Below are 15,875 nucleotides of genomic sequence, written 5' to 3' on the forward strand. Positions count from 1 at the left end.
CAAATTATTGTGTCCATGGGTCAATGTACACGCCAGCAGGGGATCTTATACAGACTACAATTCCCATTGGTATGATCACTCGTTCCAGATAGAAGTAGCTTGTCAGTTCGTGCGACTGATACAAGCATAAAAGATAATGCGCTATTGCGCAATTCAAAGCGGAGTATGGTATCCTATTTGGTAATAAATTGTAATAAAAGTAGCGAATGAAAATACTTTCTTCTAAATAAATTATTAAAAATATGTCTAGAACTATTAATTCAGAAATAACATTCTATTTAGAGATATGGATATTTATGTAGTATTAGATCTTTTAGATCTAATTAAATGAGTTATACGTAAGTTATACATAAAAGAAACATATCCAAAATACAAAGAAACCATTGCTATCAAATTAATTTATTGAAAAAGTCACTTTTCACCGGAAGATATATATTTATAATTAAATCATAAAAATATAGTGACTTAAACGAAAGCGAAAGATTTTATACATCGACCAAAATTCAATAGATTCCAGCTTGATGCTTTAAACTTATAACAATAAAATATCATAGTGCATCAAGGTTTTCATAAAAACACAAATGATGGTCATTGATACTGACCCTATTTACTTAATTGTTAAATCAAGAATATTGTACTATAACGGCAATTAATGAATTTACATTTTGCTTTTACAGATCCGTATGAAAATTACAGCAAACTTTCGCATGAACGAGACATCCGCGATTTTAATATCAACGCCTCGTAAGATTACAGGCAACGATTTATTCACGTTTGTATAGAAACTCGTATACACCATGAGGTTATACTATCTTACATGGATGTACGGTATGTATAAAGTATGCCAACAACAAAAGAAGAAATAGACACCTATACGATAAATTTGAGACTGGATTAATTACGTTCTATGAATACAAAAAATTATACTTCTAAGTCCTCGTGTGATTATGTATGTGCGTGAATACTAAAGCATTTCTTGGAACTAATCAGAATCGTTTCTCCTTGTATGCACTCGCAATGCTCCCAATACATATATACTCTTTCTTGCAAATCGCAATTCACAATCGCGGTCTCAGCGTTACATGATTACGCATCATTGATCAAATTCTTTATCTCACTGATCACGCGCATTGTTCGTTCGTAACGCTGCATTTATAAATTCGTTTATACTATCATTCGCTACCTAAGCCTTTAAGACATTCACTATAAATAATTTGTAAAATATACACATTTTTTACAAAACAGCATCTTTGCAACGACATATTAGCAATGAAATAGTTACTATCGCAAGGAACAATTCGATAAAGATAAGATAATGCAATACCATCCATTTATGTTCATTATGCTCTTCAGAATCAACGCCATTCGTATAAATTTATTGATAGAACGATGTGAAATCGGACGGACTGCATCAACCATCTTTTAAGGTACTAACGTAAGAACTCCATTCGTATTGTATCATATTTCAATTCATCCACGGTGGACAGGAAGTCGGTGGTTGATATGTCTGTGAAATTGGCACCTGATAATGCTGCACATTTTGAGGATGCTGCGGTCGCTGCTGATGATGCGGCGGTGGTGGTGGCGGTGGATTGCAAATGGATTGCATCAATGGGTGTGAATTGTAAGGAGGAGGTTTTGTCGTATACGGTGGCATTTGATTATACTCAACATTCAACGGATGCTCCAATATCGCATTTTGTATAGGCGAACGATTGCCTTCAATGTGTCCTAAATAATTACGAAAACATTTAATCATTATTCTATATACCGAAATTTGGGAGTAAAATATAAAAAATGAACACTCTTGTAAAGAAAATTACAAATGAATGAAAAGCTATTTCAAAACATATTGAAAAATAAATGATTATTTTCAATAATTTGAAAGCCACATCAATTGTAGGCGTACAATTTTAAAAGCTTCTCTTAAATATTTATCAGACATAATCAAGTGTTCCATATTAAAATTGAGTCATAATCATGTGGATTTTATTTACAAACATATACAACTATACAATTATCGACAGTATTGTTATTCGTTGTGAATACCTCTGGGTCTAATTTGTGGTGGTGGCATATTTGTTGGAGGTAATGTAGGACACACTCCTTGATGCTCTCCATCCCTTGGCATTGGTGGTGGTCTGCCCCATGGAACTCTAACATGATGTGTTTGCCATGGTGCCTGTGGTGGAAGTGAAGGAGGCAGAGGTGGTCCACCTCCAGGATGCATGTTTATCGAATCTCCGATCGGATTTTGCTCATTTCCTATTACATACATTTATACATACAATGAAATCTGTTCTCCAGCTCATGGAAAACATAAAAATAAATATACCAGAACAAATGTTAGATATACCTGTATTTATGCCTGCAGTTTTTTGATCCAAGCTGCGTTTCTCACCTAAATAATGAAAATTCATGAAATGAAATAAAGTACATATACAAGATGATGTGGAATAACTATATATAAAATATATTATAAAATTAAATATGGCAAATAACGTGATGAAATATTGTAATACAACTATTAGTTAATGATAAATTAAAAATAAAATAAAATTATATTATATCCTTTCCTTTTACTTAAAACTCAAGCTACAATTTGTTAATATGCAGATTAAAATATTAGTTGATTTGTTTAAATCAATGCTGCGCAGTGATAACTTCTTTAAGTATTTCTTAAAGTTCTACGGAACACTAACAATATTTCACGCTGTTCACCATTTCTTAAAAAAGAAAAAAAATAGTGATTATGACGACTAAATGCATCTGGAAGCGCATAATAAATATATCCATGACATTAGGTCACGATTGCTGTAAAGCCTCCTTAGTTTATGTTGTCTGTTTCATTCGTGATCTGCAAAATAAAATTTATTATTAAAAATTTGTTTTCATCTCCATCATCCAAATTCTTGGTTTAAGACATCCATCAGATTATTATTCAATTCACTGTAAAACAAATAATGAAATCAATTACATACAATTATTTAAAAGATCCAACATTTTTACTCTGTAAACTTTGTACACATTTATAGAAAAAGCTACATTAAATAATTTGTAAACACCAATCATTAATGTCAATATGACAGGCTGCTGCTCCATGTATTCACATGTCCAGCGTCAGAGATCTAATTCCAAGATACATGTCCCTGGCATTTCGACTTGTTAAACTTAAAATACTCATATTAAAACATAGAATGCATTTCAACAGAACACGAACGATAATAATTATAGTTAATACTGGTTAAAAGTAATCACTGAAATATAAAATCACTTCATTGCACAGAGATCTGAAAACACATATACATACTTTAATAAAAAACATATGAAAAAGCATTAAAATTAGGATGCTTAAGTTAACTATTTTAATTATATAATATAATGTAGCGAAAGTTTTGTTAATTCTAAATAATAACAAATAAAGATAAATGGAAAGCAATCTATCTGTGGTATCGTAAACTTCGTAGACAATTCCGGAAGTCTATCTGCAAAGTGTCCGGATGAGTACATGAAAAAGCGAATCGCTAAGACATATGGATTAAGAGTAAGAGCAAATTCGTATTGTTTAGTAAAAAATATATTTACAGTAAGTAATGTACTACAAGCTAAGAGTATTAAGAAACAATGCTAGATACCCATCTGAAATGAAAATATAAAGACAGTACTGATAAATATAGAAATTATTAATTCCGACTAGTTCATGTAATGAAATTAAAATATTTATTTTGAAAAAATATATGTATATTATTAAATACATTCAATATATTTCACTTAATCATTATTATCTATGAAGAACTACACTCGTGTTAATTTTCAAAAGGTATCCAGCATTCTTTCATTTTGAATACTCTTAGTTACAGACCTGGATGTGGAGGTGGCATTAGCAGCTTGTTTCGATCTCCATGAGGAAGGCCTGCAGCTGCTTGTGATGGACCATGTAAGACTTGTTGCTGTCGATCACCTTCTCTGCTTAAACAATTCAGTTTCAAATTATTAATTCACAATTGATGATTATAAAGTAAACATTTCAAAATTTAAGCAAATATCACCTGATGCACAGCCATGGATATTTCTGAAATGTTAAAAGCACCTGGTGTCTCCAGGTTATAGTTAATGATACCAAACTTTGTCTAAAAAGTACTTAATTGTGTTATAACTTAATAGCACAGAATATTATACTAAAAGAATTAGATCCAATTACTCTTTACACAATTTATAAATTGTAATTTTATTATTGTAATGTCATTTTATTATTTTCATTGAGAATAATAATAATAAAATAAGCAATACTGACAGTGTATATATTTACAAAAAAGTTTGCCAAAAGAAATATATAAATACCTAAATATTTTTTCTCTGCATAATATTCTGTGAAAAAATTAGTTATATTCACAATCATTTACTTTAAACATTTTGAGTACTCGGATCTATCTTTATAATAATTTTATACTTTTTTACAAGTAAAAAACAGAATAAGTATATTTGAAAATAGTTTGATTGTGAATATATAAAATTTTGTATACCAAATTATAGTTGCAAGAATAAATTGATGTTCCTTACTCTATAATATCAAATATATTTAGCTTTTTTATTTTTTATTTTATTTTATTTTTTTCTTTCTTTATAATTATAAATTTGTGAGTAAGGAACAACTAAAAAACTTCCTGCTATCTATTGAGTTTGGTACATCTTGATCAAAGCAGGTTTCTGAAAAAAATTTAATTTTATTGAATTGCATGTGTTTAAGCTTACTATAATATAAAATAAAATGACTATATATAAGTTACAATTTTTTTTCATATCTAAGCAATGAATTATTAAGCAGCTTTCACAAAATTAGAGATTCCATCACAGTTGGTACTAATACAAAATGTAATTGCAAACATTAAATGTGTATAATTATACATATTTCTTTTTCAGCTTTAATATTAATCAGACACTATAAATAAACATGTTTATTTTGTATTTTAAATATGTATTTAAATATAATTGAGGTTCATTAAACCTGCTTTATTCACCTAATAAATTTTAATGTTCTCGCATATTGCAAGAAACTTTTACTTCATATGTATAAATGACATAACTATAACTAATAGAAGTAAATGAATAAAAGTTTCAACGATTTTACTTACCCTGTTCCATGGCGCTGAGCAGGTAGAGGACCACACTGATAAGGTGATGCTTCCTATTATAATGCAAAATTTTATTTGTGTTTTTAATGTCTTACACAGTAGTAAATTTTTATTTTATCAAACATGAATTCTAAAAACTAACCGAATTTGTTTCAACGTCTGAAAATCTTCTTTTTACACCATGAGACTTTTGTTCTGGGGAATCTGGCTTTTGTTCAAACTGTTGAGGTGGTGGTTGAACTGTATAATGTACTTGAGGGGGTATATGACCATTCTGATATTGCATATGCTGTGCATGATACTGTATCTGTGCTTGAACTTGCGGTGGAGGTACATTATGTAGAGGTATATTTGCGGGTGGCATCTGAACCTATTAAATTTTACATTCTTATTCCTGTATACTTTAATTCATAAAAATGTATACATACTATAACATTACCTGTAGTTGACCCTGCGATTGCATCATTTGTTGCGGTTGTTGTGCTTGATATAGCCATGGAGCATTTTGTGAAGAAGGTGCTTGCGTCGGCGGTGGAATACTAGTAAGAACGTTCATAGAGTTCGACATTTGAGCAGCGGGCGGTGGTACAATTTGTGGAGGTGGTACTGGTTGTGGCTGTGGCCCTTGATCGACTGGTCCTTCTTGTTGATGTTGAACCTCACCTCCAGGAGGAAGAGGATGTTGTTGAGGATGTTGGGGCGATTGAGCATTAGGGACCAAAAATGTTTGCGTAGACGGAGGAGGTACTTGTAAATGAAATTGGGGAGCATGACCTTCAAACTGTGGTGGTAACATATGCTGAGCCACAGCCTGAGATTGTTCATGATTTTGCTGCAACTGTGGTGGAACAATATGCTCCCCAGGTTGCAACACAAACTGTGTTTGAGATTGTGATGCAGCTGCTTGCACCTGCTGATATTGTATTTGGTAAGTTTGTGGTACTGGAGGTGGTGGTTGATTTGGCGGGAAGTTTGGCGGAGGAAAATGAAGGTGTAATAACGGTGGAGGTGGTTGTTGAGTTATATTAATTGGAGCTGTTGGAGGTGGCTGTTGTAAATTCACGTTAACAGCTTCGATTATCCCTTGTGGCGGCGTAGAAGGCCTTTGTACATTTGGTTGTGTATAAACATAAGAAACCGCACCACTAACTGGCGCACTACTACTTGTAATGAAGTTTTGTTGAGCTGGACTCTGTGGTGGTGGTTGACTCATGACATACATTTGGGCTACAGGTTGCGGTGATGATTGTGATCCAGGTTGAATCCCTTGAATTTGTAGCGGTTGCCCAGGATGAATTTGATATTGCACTTGACTAACTGTTGATGGAGGACCAATTAATTGCACTTGTCCAACTGGTGGAGGTGGCATAAATGTTTGTATTTCCTTCAAGCAAAACATTCCATTATAACAGAACTAATATTAGATTTAATAAGTAGTGACTACATCTATAAATTTGTTTGTTTGTTACCTGTGTTTGTGGTGGTGGTACCAATGGTCCAGAATGAGGTGGAATGTGTACTCCAGGTGGAGGAACTGTTATACCAGAGCCTGGTGCACCAGTCACTGTAGCAGTCAGAATGGTTGCTGGCAATGTTACTACACTACTTTGTGGGTGTTGTATAATATCTGTTAAGAATGATTTGCGACAATTACAGACAGAATTTCTAACAGCCATGAACTATTAGTGTATGTGCTCTACCTTGATGTTGTATAGTAACAACATTAGGCTGTCCCAAAGTACCAATGTTCATGGTTTGAAATTGTGCTATAAAAGATGAAAGTGATAACAAATGAAAATCTATAATCACATTTAATATTTATAAAATGTAATTGATTCATACTTTGTGGCATTTGCGACTGTTCTATAACTTGCTGTGACTGTACTGGTGGTGGTTGCTGCTGTATATATGATTGTAATTCCGATTGCATTGTCTGGATTAAATTAATTGCTAACTGTTTTGCATTTTGTAATGCTTCTGGCTTTGGATGCCTATACAAACAGAATGTATAATATAATTAATTATTATAAATTCAAAATTATTATCTTTAGAATAATAAAATGTATAATTCATCTTACTCTATATACAAATGCAGTGGTTCTGGAGATTCAGTGCCTAAAACAGGATCAATGAATTGCGACCCTCTACCCCTTAAAGTTATATTTGCACCTGTTTCACCCCTAATGTATAATAGATTTGCTCCACCTGCACCTATAATTCTGCCTCTTAAATCAAATCCTTCTGGAGCATTTTCTATCCCAACACAGATTTTTTCCTATAAAAATAATTTTAATGACAATAAAAGACATATATATACACATAGTTAGTAACTATGCATAATATAAAAGTATTGCATACCACAGATGTAACTCCGGAATGTAAACTCATAAGAGGTGGCGGTGCATTAGTAAATCTACTTGGCCTATTTAAAGAACTTTGATGTTCTGTTTTAATAATATCGTTAATTTTTTGTATAGCCGCTATAAAGAGGATAAAATCCTAAATTATTAACAATTTGCAAAAGAGAAATAAACAAAAGTAAAAAAACATACAATCTACATTATGTTTTGCATGTCCTTGAATATAAAGATACAAAGGTCGCTCATTAGGGCAACGTAACTTTTCTTGTTCTGTCATAAAACGTCCACGTGTTGAAACAGTAGCACCTAAAAGTTAATTAACATGTCCAACATAAATAATTGTTATATAAAAGAAATGCAAGTAACATGTAGAATAAAGAGTTCCATAAGAAAATATTATAAAATATAAAAAATATACCTGAGTAAGAATTAATTTCATCTTGTATGTAACCCTTCGTAAGCAGTGTGCGGGCACTAGGTGGTATTTCATTAATTTCAAACTCTGATGTATATGTTTCCCCATTTTTAAAGGTTGCATTTGATGTTGTTAACTATTTGTTGTAGAAATAAAATTGACTTAAAAAATACTTATACCAAAATTAAATTATTTCATGAACATACCTTATTGTTTGAATCTGAACCCCTTAGTTTTCCTTTAGCCATAGGGATAAAATATATACAACTTTGTCAGATATTTCTTTTTTCATAACGTCAAAACATACAAAGGATTAACGTCATTCGAACATTTTTTCATCGTACTAGAAAAAGGAAATAAATGATTGTAATATCTCCATTACAATACTTCCTTTTCTAGCAGTAAGTAAATCACGTAAATGGTATAAATTTTAGGTTATTGCAGATACATAGTAATAAATTTCCAATTAAACACCAATGACTTGAATTTTATTGCTACACATACTGTTATTTACTAAATCTAAGAGTGATTTACGATTTCACATGACAAACTCGCGATCAAAATACTTAACAGCGAATTAATTTTAAAATGATGTCGCAAAATTATTAATCGGTACTACAAATCACTTACTACCATTTTTTAGTACTCTATCGTTGTGTGAGACGCTGTGACAGTGACAGACTTGCGCGTATTAGATAAAGTTGCCATGTTAATTTTACATATATGAAAAACAAAAGATTATGTAACTAAACAAGTAATATTTTAATTTTTCCATGTATTCCTCAATCATGACTTTAAAAAATTTTACGATAAGTTATTATAGATTTTATAGATTATAGATTTAATTGAAGTAGCATATAAAGTATTTGAAATATCTTTTACATTACACATAGTGAATATCAAGATTAAATTAAAATTAAAGCATAGTTTTTCAAGAATGTATTTAGAGGAAAAGAAAGAAATAATATAAGGAATTTTTTATTGAATAAATAGTTTATTTAATTCTTTCATTATAATATGTGCATCTTCTTATTTTGTAATATAATTAAAATATAAATAATTGCGTGCTATGGACAGAAATATCGCGCCGACATACATATATATACTTCGTTTATTGTGCAAATATAAACAAATCATATTTGACTAGTTTGCGCATTTAATTAATATAAAGAACAGCTTGAAAAATTCATTATGTACTATTGTTACAAAAAATGCGTTAATCTTTCTTAGAATATTACAACTCCTAAACTTGAATAATACTAAAAAATATAACAATATATTGTTTCTATTTAGTTATTATATGTATGCATTTAGATAATACATAGCTTCCTACCAAGAATTATAGACATTTTTATTAATAATTCTTCTAAAAAATATTTGTTAAGTTTTAGACTGTATTATATTGTTTTCTCATGCAGAATATAATAATCTTGATTATTTATTAGAATTTTACATTATTTTATATATTTCTCAGGAAAAAAGTTACTAGACAGAAAGACATTCTAAACAATGACAATGAAAATTCATCTATTATTTTGCCACATAAAGCTTAACTATTATATATATAAATATACCACTCATGTACATATTGTTTGAAGAAATAGAAAAATAGATTGTCCTTAGTCATAAATATATTAATATTTATAACTTACTCAATGTATGGTTACCTTCTTCAAAATTACTTTTTGAAGAAATTTGCCATTAAAATAATTAATTAAAAATAAGTAATTTAGTTCAATTTTAATTTTACATCAGTGGCACGAATCAGTCTCTTCTCCCAATAAGGCCCTTTTAAAATCTACAAATTCCACTTTCAATATTTTCAATTATAAATATAAGATATAAAACATGTTTTAACTTGCAGTACAAACAGATCTTAAAAGACTTTTAACCATGCTCATTATGTAAACTGCACTCAGTTGTAATAAAATATATAGTTGACAAAGAAACTGATATATAACATTTGTTATATAAAACAATTTAATGTAATAAGATCTGAAAGACAATGAAGCTGATAAAAAGGAATGTCGTTACTATGTACATGAGTTATTAAGTGTAAAATATAAGTTCAGGAATTTGTCCCTCATCAGTAGATGTTCCATTATTATCTCCAGTCTCAATACTAAATTCAAACTTAACTTTTCCATTCCCTGAATCACTATCTACCATGACTGTTTTTAAACCCTTAGTTCCAAAATGAGAATAGGGGCCCTAAAATAGTTACAATGCACAATGATAATCAACGTAATAATACATTGAAAATAACTATTATATACCGACCTTAAATGTTGCTGATGCAGTGTAAATTGTATTTGGTAAAATTTCTGCTAACTCTTTAAACATTAATCGATAAGTGTATTTTGAACCATCACAGCTGAAACTTGTTGAATTTGTAGCAATCACCTTTCCAGAAGCAGTATGTATCAATTCTATTAATACTTCGTATATAGCAGAGCCATGCATACTACCATAGACACCATAGCCAATAAGAAATATGCGTCTATCAACGCTAAATCTAAGAAAGAAAAATCTATCTAAGTTATATAAAATACTATAAACATGAAAATCTCTTTACGTTTTGTCTTGAAAATCACCTTATACGGTCACTCGTCCCATTGTATCCCCATCTACTTTTGGTATGTTGAAATCTGCATACAGTTTGTTCTTTACCAGTCATGCAACATCGAGGCATTGTTTGAAATCCTACCACTGGTTTGGGATTTAATATAAAATATGAGAATAAAGAAAGAACCTAAAACAAGTAGTTTTTAAATAAATAATTTCATAAATATATATAGGATATATATTAAATGATACAGTTGATACTAACTTCTGAATAATTAAGAAGTCCAGATTTTGCTGGGCCAGCTGTAAATTCTTCTTTTGACATTAAGGGAAAACGAATCAATGAAAAAGCACTACCCAAAACAAACCGCTGATTTTCTGGGGTAACTGGTAAACGATGCCTTACACATTCTGCTTCTGACCATCTATTTAGATGAAATAACAAATAATTATACATACGCATATTCATCAAATATCAGATACTTCATATATCATACTATTCTACCTTAAAACTGCTTGAAATATTTTAGATTCTCTAACACGAAGGGTGTCTCTTTCCAAAACAATTTTTAATGTATCAATATCAATATCTGTAAATCCATCTGCATTTAAAGCTTCTGTAGTAAATCTATCAATAGTATCCAAACATACTGCAGCCAGTTGTGATTCATCAAAAAGTCGAGCTTGCGTTAAAAGCAAAAATGCATTATCACTGGTTAAATTATTTTTCAAATAATCCACACAGTGCTTCTCTAAAGCAGATACCGCATACTTTTTAGCTGTATATAATGTAGTCATCACAGTTTCAGGATCTATCTGTATCTCATCTGTATATAAAAAAAGAAGCACTGCCAAGAAAGCAGCAGGTTCTACATCAGGTACTTCTATTTCCGAAGAAGCTGTTGCAAGTGTTCCATTAAACATTGCATCAAAAACGGCACTTCCAGAAGACAAGACTAGTTTATGAGCTGGTATACGCTGCTTTTGTACTCCCCTTCCTACTATGAAGCTTACGTCCGACAATATTTCATTGTTAAAAAGAAAAACAATTCTTTCACGCATTGTTGCTTTTGTACCTTGCCAATTATAAGCCACTGTTGCCTGACCATTCGTAGAAGTACTTTCCAAAGCAGTAGTATCTTGAGATATTCCTACCAAATGCAACGTATTTGCTACATTTGTTGGAGGTCTACTAAAAAATTAATATCAACATTATGAAAATGTTGTTTATAAAAGTATTATAATTGTAATTGATTTAAAATTTATCACTTTTAAGAAATACAAAAGATTTATTAAAGTACTTACTTATCACCATTCGAAGATGAGGACTCTCCAGCTCTTGCTGTTGATGAAGTTGATTGATCTTCATCGCAAACGAAATTAAGCGCACGTCTGGCACGTGAAAGGATAACATTGCCAATAGGTTGGGTATTTCGTACAGGTTCTGGAGACGAATCGCCAGATACGGCGAGATTTACATTCTGTTGAAGTTCGTCACCGTCTTCTTGACCTAAGCGCAAATTATGCAGTCTTGACACGACAGTTGGCACATCGCTCAAGGGAGATTCCGAGGACATTTTCACACAATGAAACGGATTATTTTTGATGTATTATCCCGTTTCATCGAAGTATTCCGAATCGTGTCAACAAAAGCGGCACGATCATTCACATCAGTTCGTTGGTCTTGTTGCGCTCATTTAACGTTCTGCACAAACGAATATCAAAGAATTGGACATGATAGTATTAAAATAAATGGTTAAAAAGTAGAAATGTCATTGTATAGAAAAAATTTTTTCACCTGTTCACTGGCAGGTACCACTCATAATGGCTACATACATGTGTTTTGACGAATGGCACTGAAATAAATTCTGCTTGCTAGATTGCCAGTTGCCACAGACTATACCGTAGCGTCCGTATCTATTACGACAGGATATTCATGCATAGGTATTCGATCGCTTATAGTATAGTCAGTGCATCTACAACGTAAATACATACTTACTCTATTCGGAAGTACGTATTAAAATCTGTGCAATTAACATTTACTCGAGATAAACTTTCATGAATTTTTACATGATGTTGATAATTATTTCTTTATTTACTAGATAACGAACAAAAGAACGAGATGTTGAAAACTGTTATCTACGTAATTGACTCGTGGTTTGCAAATACAGTTCACGTTATTTCTTACAGAGGACGTTGTAGGTATTAAGAATGCAATGGATAATTTTTGGATTCATTAAAATATTATATTGTATTCTAATATTAATGCTAATTTTGTAAATATGAATAGTTTATCAAATTTACTGTAAATATAATAGACTCACTACTTACAATCATATTTTATAATATTTTCGCAACATTTTAAATACAAACATTTTAGAATCCACTGAAAGATTCACGTTTGGTCAAGGGTTGCAATTGTTCGCTCCCGCGATGAGTGATTGAAGGGGATAGATTGATGACGATTGATTGATTGTGATTTTTTAATATATTCACGCGCAAAATTGCTGTGTGTATGTGTACAGAAATGCGCAGCGATGTTTTTATCATATGTACTTAAATGGTTTCGCGACATATGAAGCGATTAGCGAGCAATTTATAGCAATTTAACTTGACTTTTCTGAGATATGATTGCAGTTCCGCCAAAATGCGCTGTTTCAGCACTTTTAATACCTCGTGTCTTCACTTTCATTGCACGTTATGCTTTTAGAAAGGGTATCGAGGCTGGGCTCAGTATTATACGGAGATGTACGTCAAGGTGGTAGTATGTACATCCCTGTGGAATATCCGATGGAGTATAAGTGTATGAGTTATATCTCAGGAACCATTAGGTACCATAAGGTCTCAGCTATTGAACTGTGGAAAAGTACTGAGAAGAAGTTAAAATTACATGATATTGCAAATCCATTAAATTACTCATGTACTTTGGTCGTAGTACATTACGGTCGTAGCAATAAAATTTCATTTTTCCGATTGTTCTTGGTGGCATAAATCTGCCTGGTCTAACGGAACCTTCGATACATCGCATTGTAACGCGTTATAATCAACACACATATTTAATAAATTAACTAACAAAGAATTTGTAATAGAAAAAAGAAAATATGATTATGAATAAGAATGTAAATCAATTACTGCATTCAACGCAGGAAGAGAAATAACGAATACTTTTATAACAATTGTATTAATATCATTTATGTACAATGTATACATGGCAGTACAGAAAACAAGTCTGTAAGCCTAATGCTTGATTATAATACATGAGTGTTATCAAGTTGAAACCACTTGTTAGAATATTAATACGACAACTACAGTGATAGAAAAAGAGAATATGCATATTGGAAAGGTTCCTCGTTAATTAAACGTACGCCGTAATTTACTATAGTACATTCATAAATATGTTAAACTAAAAAAACTGGTATTATAATACGTTCATTATTTAATCTAATTAATACGATTTTAACTATTTAAGTACAACATTCTCGAACGTTTTTAGTTCTAAATGTAAAAGTTATTTGTCTTATAATTTATACATTACACTAATATAACGCATAAAAGCGTATTTATGTTAATGTTTATGTACTTTTCTATATGTACAAAACGACAGATAAATCAGTAAAGTTTTATTAAAATAATGGCAGCTTTCTATTTGTAACGTATGCGTTAAATTAATGTAGACTTTTGTCTATATATACGTTTAAAAATTATCTTCTCGTATAAAAGTACCTATATATCATCATACGTAAAATAAATTCTACATATCCTTTAACTTATATTTTAGATTATACAATAAATTTCTATTCTTTTCTTCTTATTATATATTCAGATTTATTAATAATCGTCATGGTTACTAGCTAATGCAACGTTTCGCTCGTCGCACCCTCTAATTCTTCTAGTCAGTGCTTTAAAAGATAAAACAGACTTAATCGCTTAATTAAATAGGGCTTTATTACGTTAAATAAATTTAAGCAGTTTTTTGTTTGGTTCTCGTTATCCATATATAACGAATCATACGCAGATCTATGAAACATAACACGTTATACCTTACAATTAGAGGTAAAATTTATAAATATAAAATCTACCTCTCCTCTCTAACTTAAAAATAAACGTAACTTTAGAATGTACATGCATTATAGGAGCACACTATAGTAACTGGCCGCGGGTGAAAATGAAAATATTTCCTAAATGTTAAATACAAATTTAATCGAGACATTCGTCTGCTACTAATACAAGACAATGTATCAAGTACGCTTCCCTTTTAGCATACGATTACATTTCTGAAATTACAATAACAATTTAGAAAACGCAGATATTCAAACACCTTTCACGTTCAACTCTTTGAATCGTAATATCAGTCTATCCACTATTTATTCATTCGAAGGAGATTCTACTAACTTTGTTGTACTACTACACTTTATACTTCACCATTATCTAAAAATATCAATCTTATTAAAAATAAGCGGAATACAGTTTGGCGGAACCTCTTCTCTAGAATCTTATTAATACCTTATCATACTCTTGAATTACATAGTTTGTTATCTACTTATATGTATATAATAAATACGATAATAGAATCGTCCTAAAATAATAACTATCGTCGATGATCTATTGCTAGAAACAATACAAGCTTCCATCAAGGCACTTTTAACGTAAAAAAAAAAGTACTTTTAACGATAATATTTAACCCTCGTTAAAAGAGAGAACCCTTCCATTGGTAACATTTTAATCCTGTACAATCCGAAAAACGAATACTCTCCATGTCACATTAGATTTTGTATCAGTTTGGAACGCGTTTCGATCGGATCGCAATCTTCTTTTCATCGGTGGTATCGCGTGCACGGAGGTAGAGGGATCTGTTCTGATCCCACGGTAATACAGATCTCAGGTCTCCGAATCCAAATCTTGGTCCCTTAGCTTGCTCTTCTTGTACTTCTTCTTTTTCTTCGGTTTCGGCATGACCTCGCAGCTGCACCCACTTCGCACCTTAATGTAGTCCAACGTCCACATCGATCCACCCACCGTGTTCCCGGGAAACGTAGGGATCATGCGTTCTCTGTGCCGATGCCTCCCGCGTTCCTCCTTTCCGCCCTGTAAGCAGAACACGTTCCTCAAATGGATAATATATTCTTTTACATTAAAGTCGCGTTGACTTGGCGAAACCTCGGTTTCTTTTCAAATCACTAAATTTTCTAGGAACAAGAATAGCTAGTTTTACACTTTCACTATGATACTCTAAGAACTGATGATATTTTTGGCATACAATTTGAAGTAGTTTCTGTTCATACTAATATCTACATATATGTATTATAATAATTATCTGTATAATATAGAGTTAGGGTTTTTGAGATGATTAGATCGATGACTGTAGAAAACTGATTTCCATTCATCCTACTTTCTTCCATCGAG

At 31.4% G+C, this 15,875-nt stretch overlaps 3 protein-coding genes across 12 annotated transcripts in view; all 3 read right to left on the bottom strand.

Annotated features, from left to right (window-relative positions):
• Positions 1-383: 383 nt before the first annotated feature.
• LOC139987228 (uncharacterized) lies at positions 384-8,592 on the bottom strand. 7 transcript variants are annotated; one of them, XM_072003250.1, is made up of 17 exons: positions 8,412-8,592; positions 8,114-8,250; positions 7,911-8,043; positions 7,685-7,798; positions 7,491-7,612; positions 7,211-7,407; positions 6,975-7,123; positions 6,833-6,898; positions 6,602-6,759; positions 5,572-6,516; positions 5,275-5,502; positions 5,133-5,185; positions 4,050-4,130; positions 3,863-3,966; positions 2,357-2,401; positions 2,050-2,265; positions 384-1,731 (listed from the first exon to the last, which is right to left on the bottom strand). In XM_072003250.1, the coding sequence occupies exons 2-17, from the start codon at positions 8,153-8,155 to the stop codon at positions 1,466-1,468; spliced, it is 2,919 nt and encodes a 972-aa protein (XP_071859351.1). In that variant the 5' UTR covers positions 8,156-8,250; positions 8,412-8,592; the 3' UTR covers positions 384-1,465. The 7 variants fall into 7 exon arrangements, with proteins under 7 accessions (XP_071859351.1, XP_071859344.1, XP_071859393.1 ...); XM_072003243.1 differs by having other exon boundaries at positions 8,114-8,302; positions 8,408-8,592; XM_072003292.1 differs by lacking the exon at positions 6,833-6,898 and having other exon boundaries at positions 6,602-6,696; positions 8,114-8,302; positions 8,408-8,592.
• Positions 8,593-8,881: 289 nt separating this feature from the next.
• Positions 8,882-12,628, bottom strand: LOC139987272 (BTB/POZ domain-containing protein 1). Its single transcript, XM_072003331.1, is given in 8 exon segments — positions 8,882-10,118; positions 10,188-10,422; positions 10,502-10,659; positions 10,738-10,897; positions 10,978-11,664; positions 11,778-12,066; positions 12,069-12,177; positions 12,271-12,628. Coding segments are annotated over 7 exon segments (1,719 nt in total). The 5' UTR covers positions 12,097-12,177; positions 12,271-12,628; the 3' UTR covers positions 8,882-9,956.
• Positions 12,629-15,204: 2,576 nt separating this feature from the next.
• The window catches only part of LOC139987277 (uncharacterized), a 113,328-nt gene continuing 112,657 nt past the window's right edge, over positions 15,205-15,875 (bottom strand). For all 4 annotated transcript variants that reach the window (XM_072003363.1, XM_072003390.1, XM_072003380.1 and 1 more), the window contains exon 5: positions 15,205-15,557. In XM_072003363.1, coding sequence (XP_071859464.1) covers positions 15,351-15,557 — 207 coding nt within the window. In that variant the 3' untranslated portion in view covers positions 15,205-15,350. The remainder of the gene's footprint in view (positions 15,558-15,875) is intronic.

This window comes from Bombus fervidus, chromosome 1, assembly GCF_041682495.2.
Source record: "Bombus fervidus isolate BK054 chromosome 1, iyBomFerv1, whole genome shotgun sequence".
Lineage (NCBI taxonomy): Eukaryota > Metazoa > Arthropoda > Insecta > Hymenoptera > Apidae > Bombus > Bombus fervidus.

What these genes read in the sequence shown, in the direction of transcription:
- LOC139987228 (XM_072003250.1), bottom strand. Translation starts at nt 8,155, where the DNA reads ATGGCTAAAGGAAAACTAAGGGGTTCAGATTCAAACAATAAG. An exon ending in TGCAAAACATAATGTAGATT is followed by an intron (nt 7,613 to 7,684) that starts GTATGTTTTTTT and finishes TCCTCTTTATAG; the next exon opens with CGGCTATACAAAAAATTAAC. An exon ending in AACTGCAGGCATAAATACAG is followed by an intron (nt 2,266 to 2,356) that starts GTATATCTAACA and finishes TGTATGTAATAG; the next exon opens with GAAATGAGCAAAATCCGATC.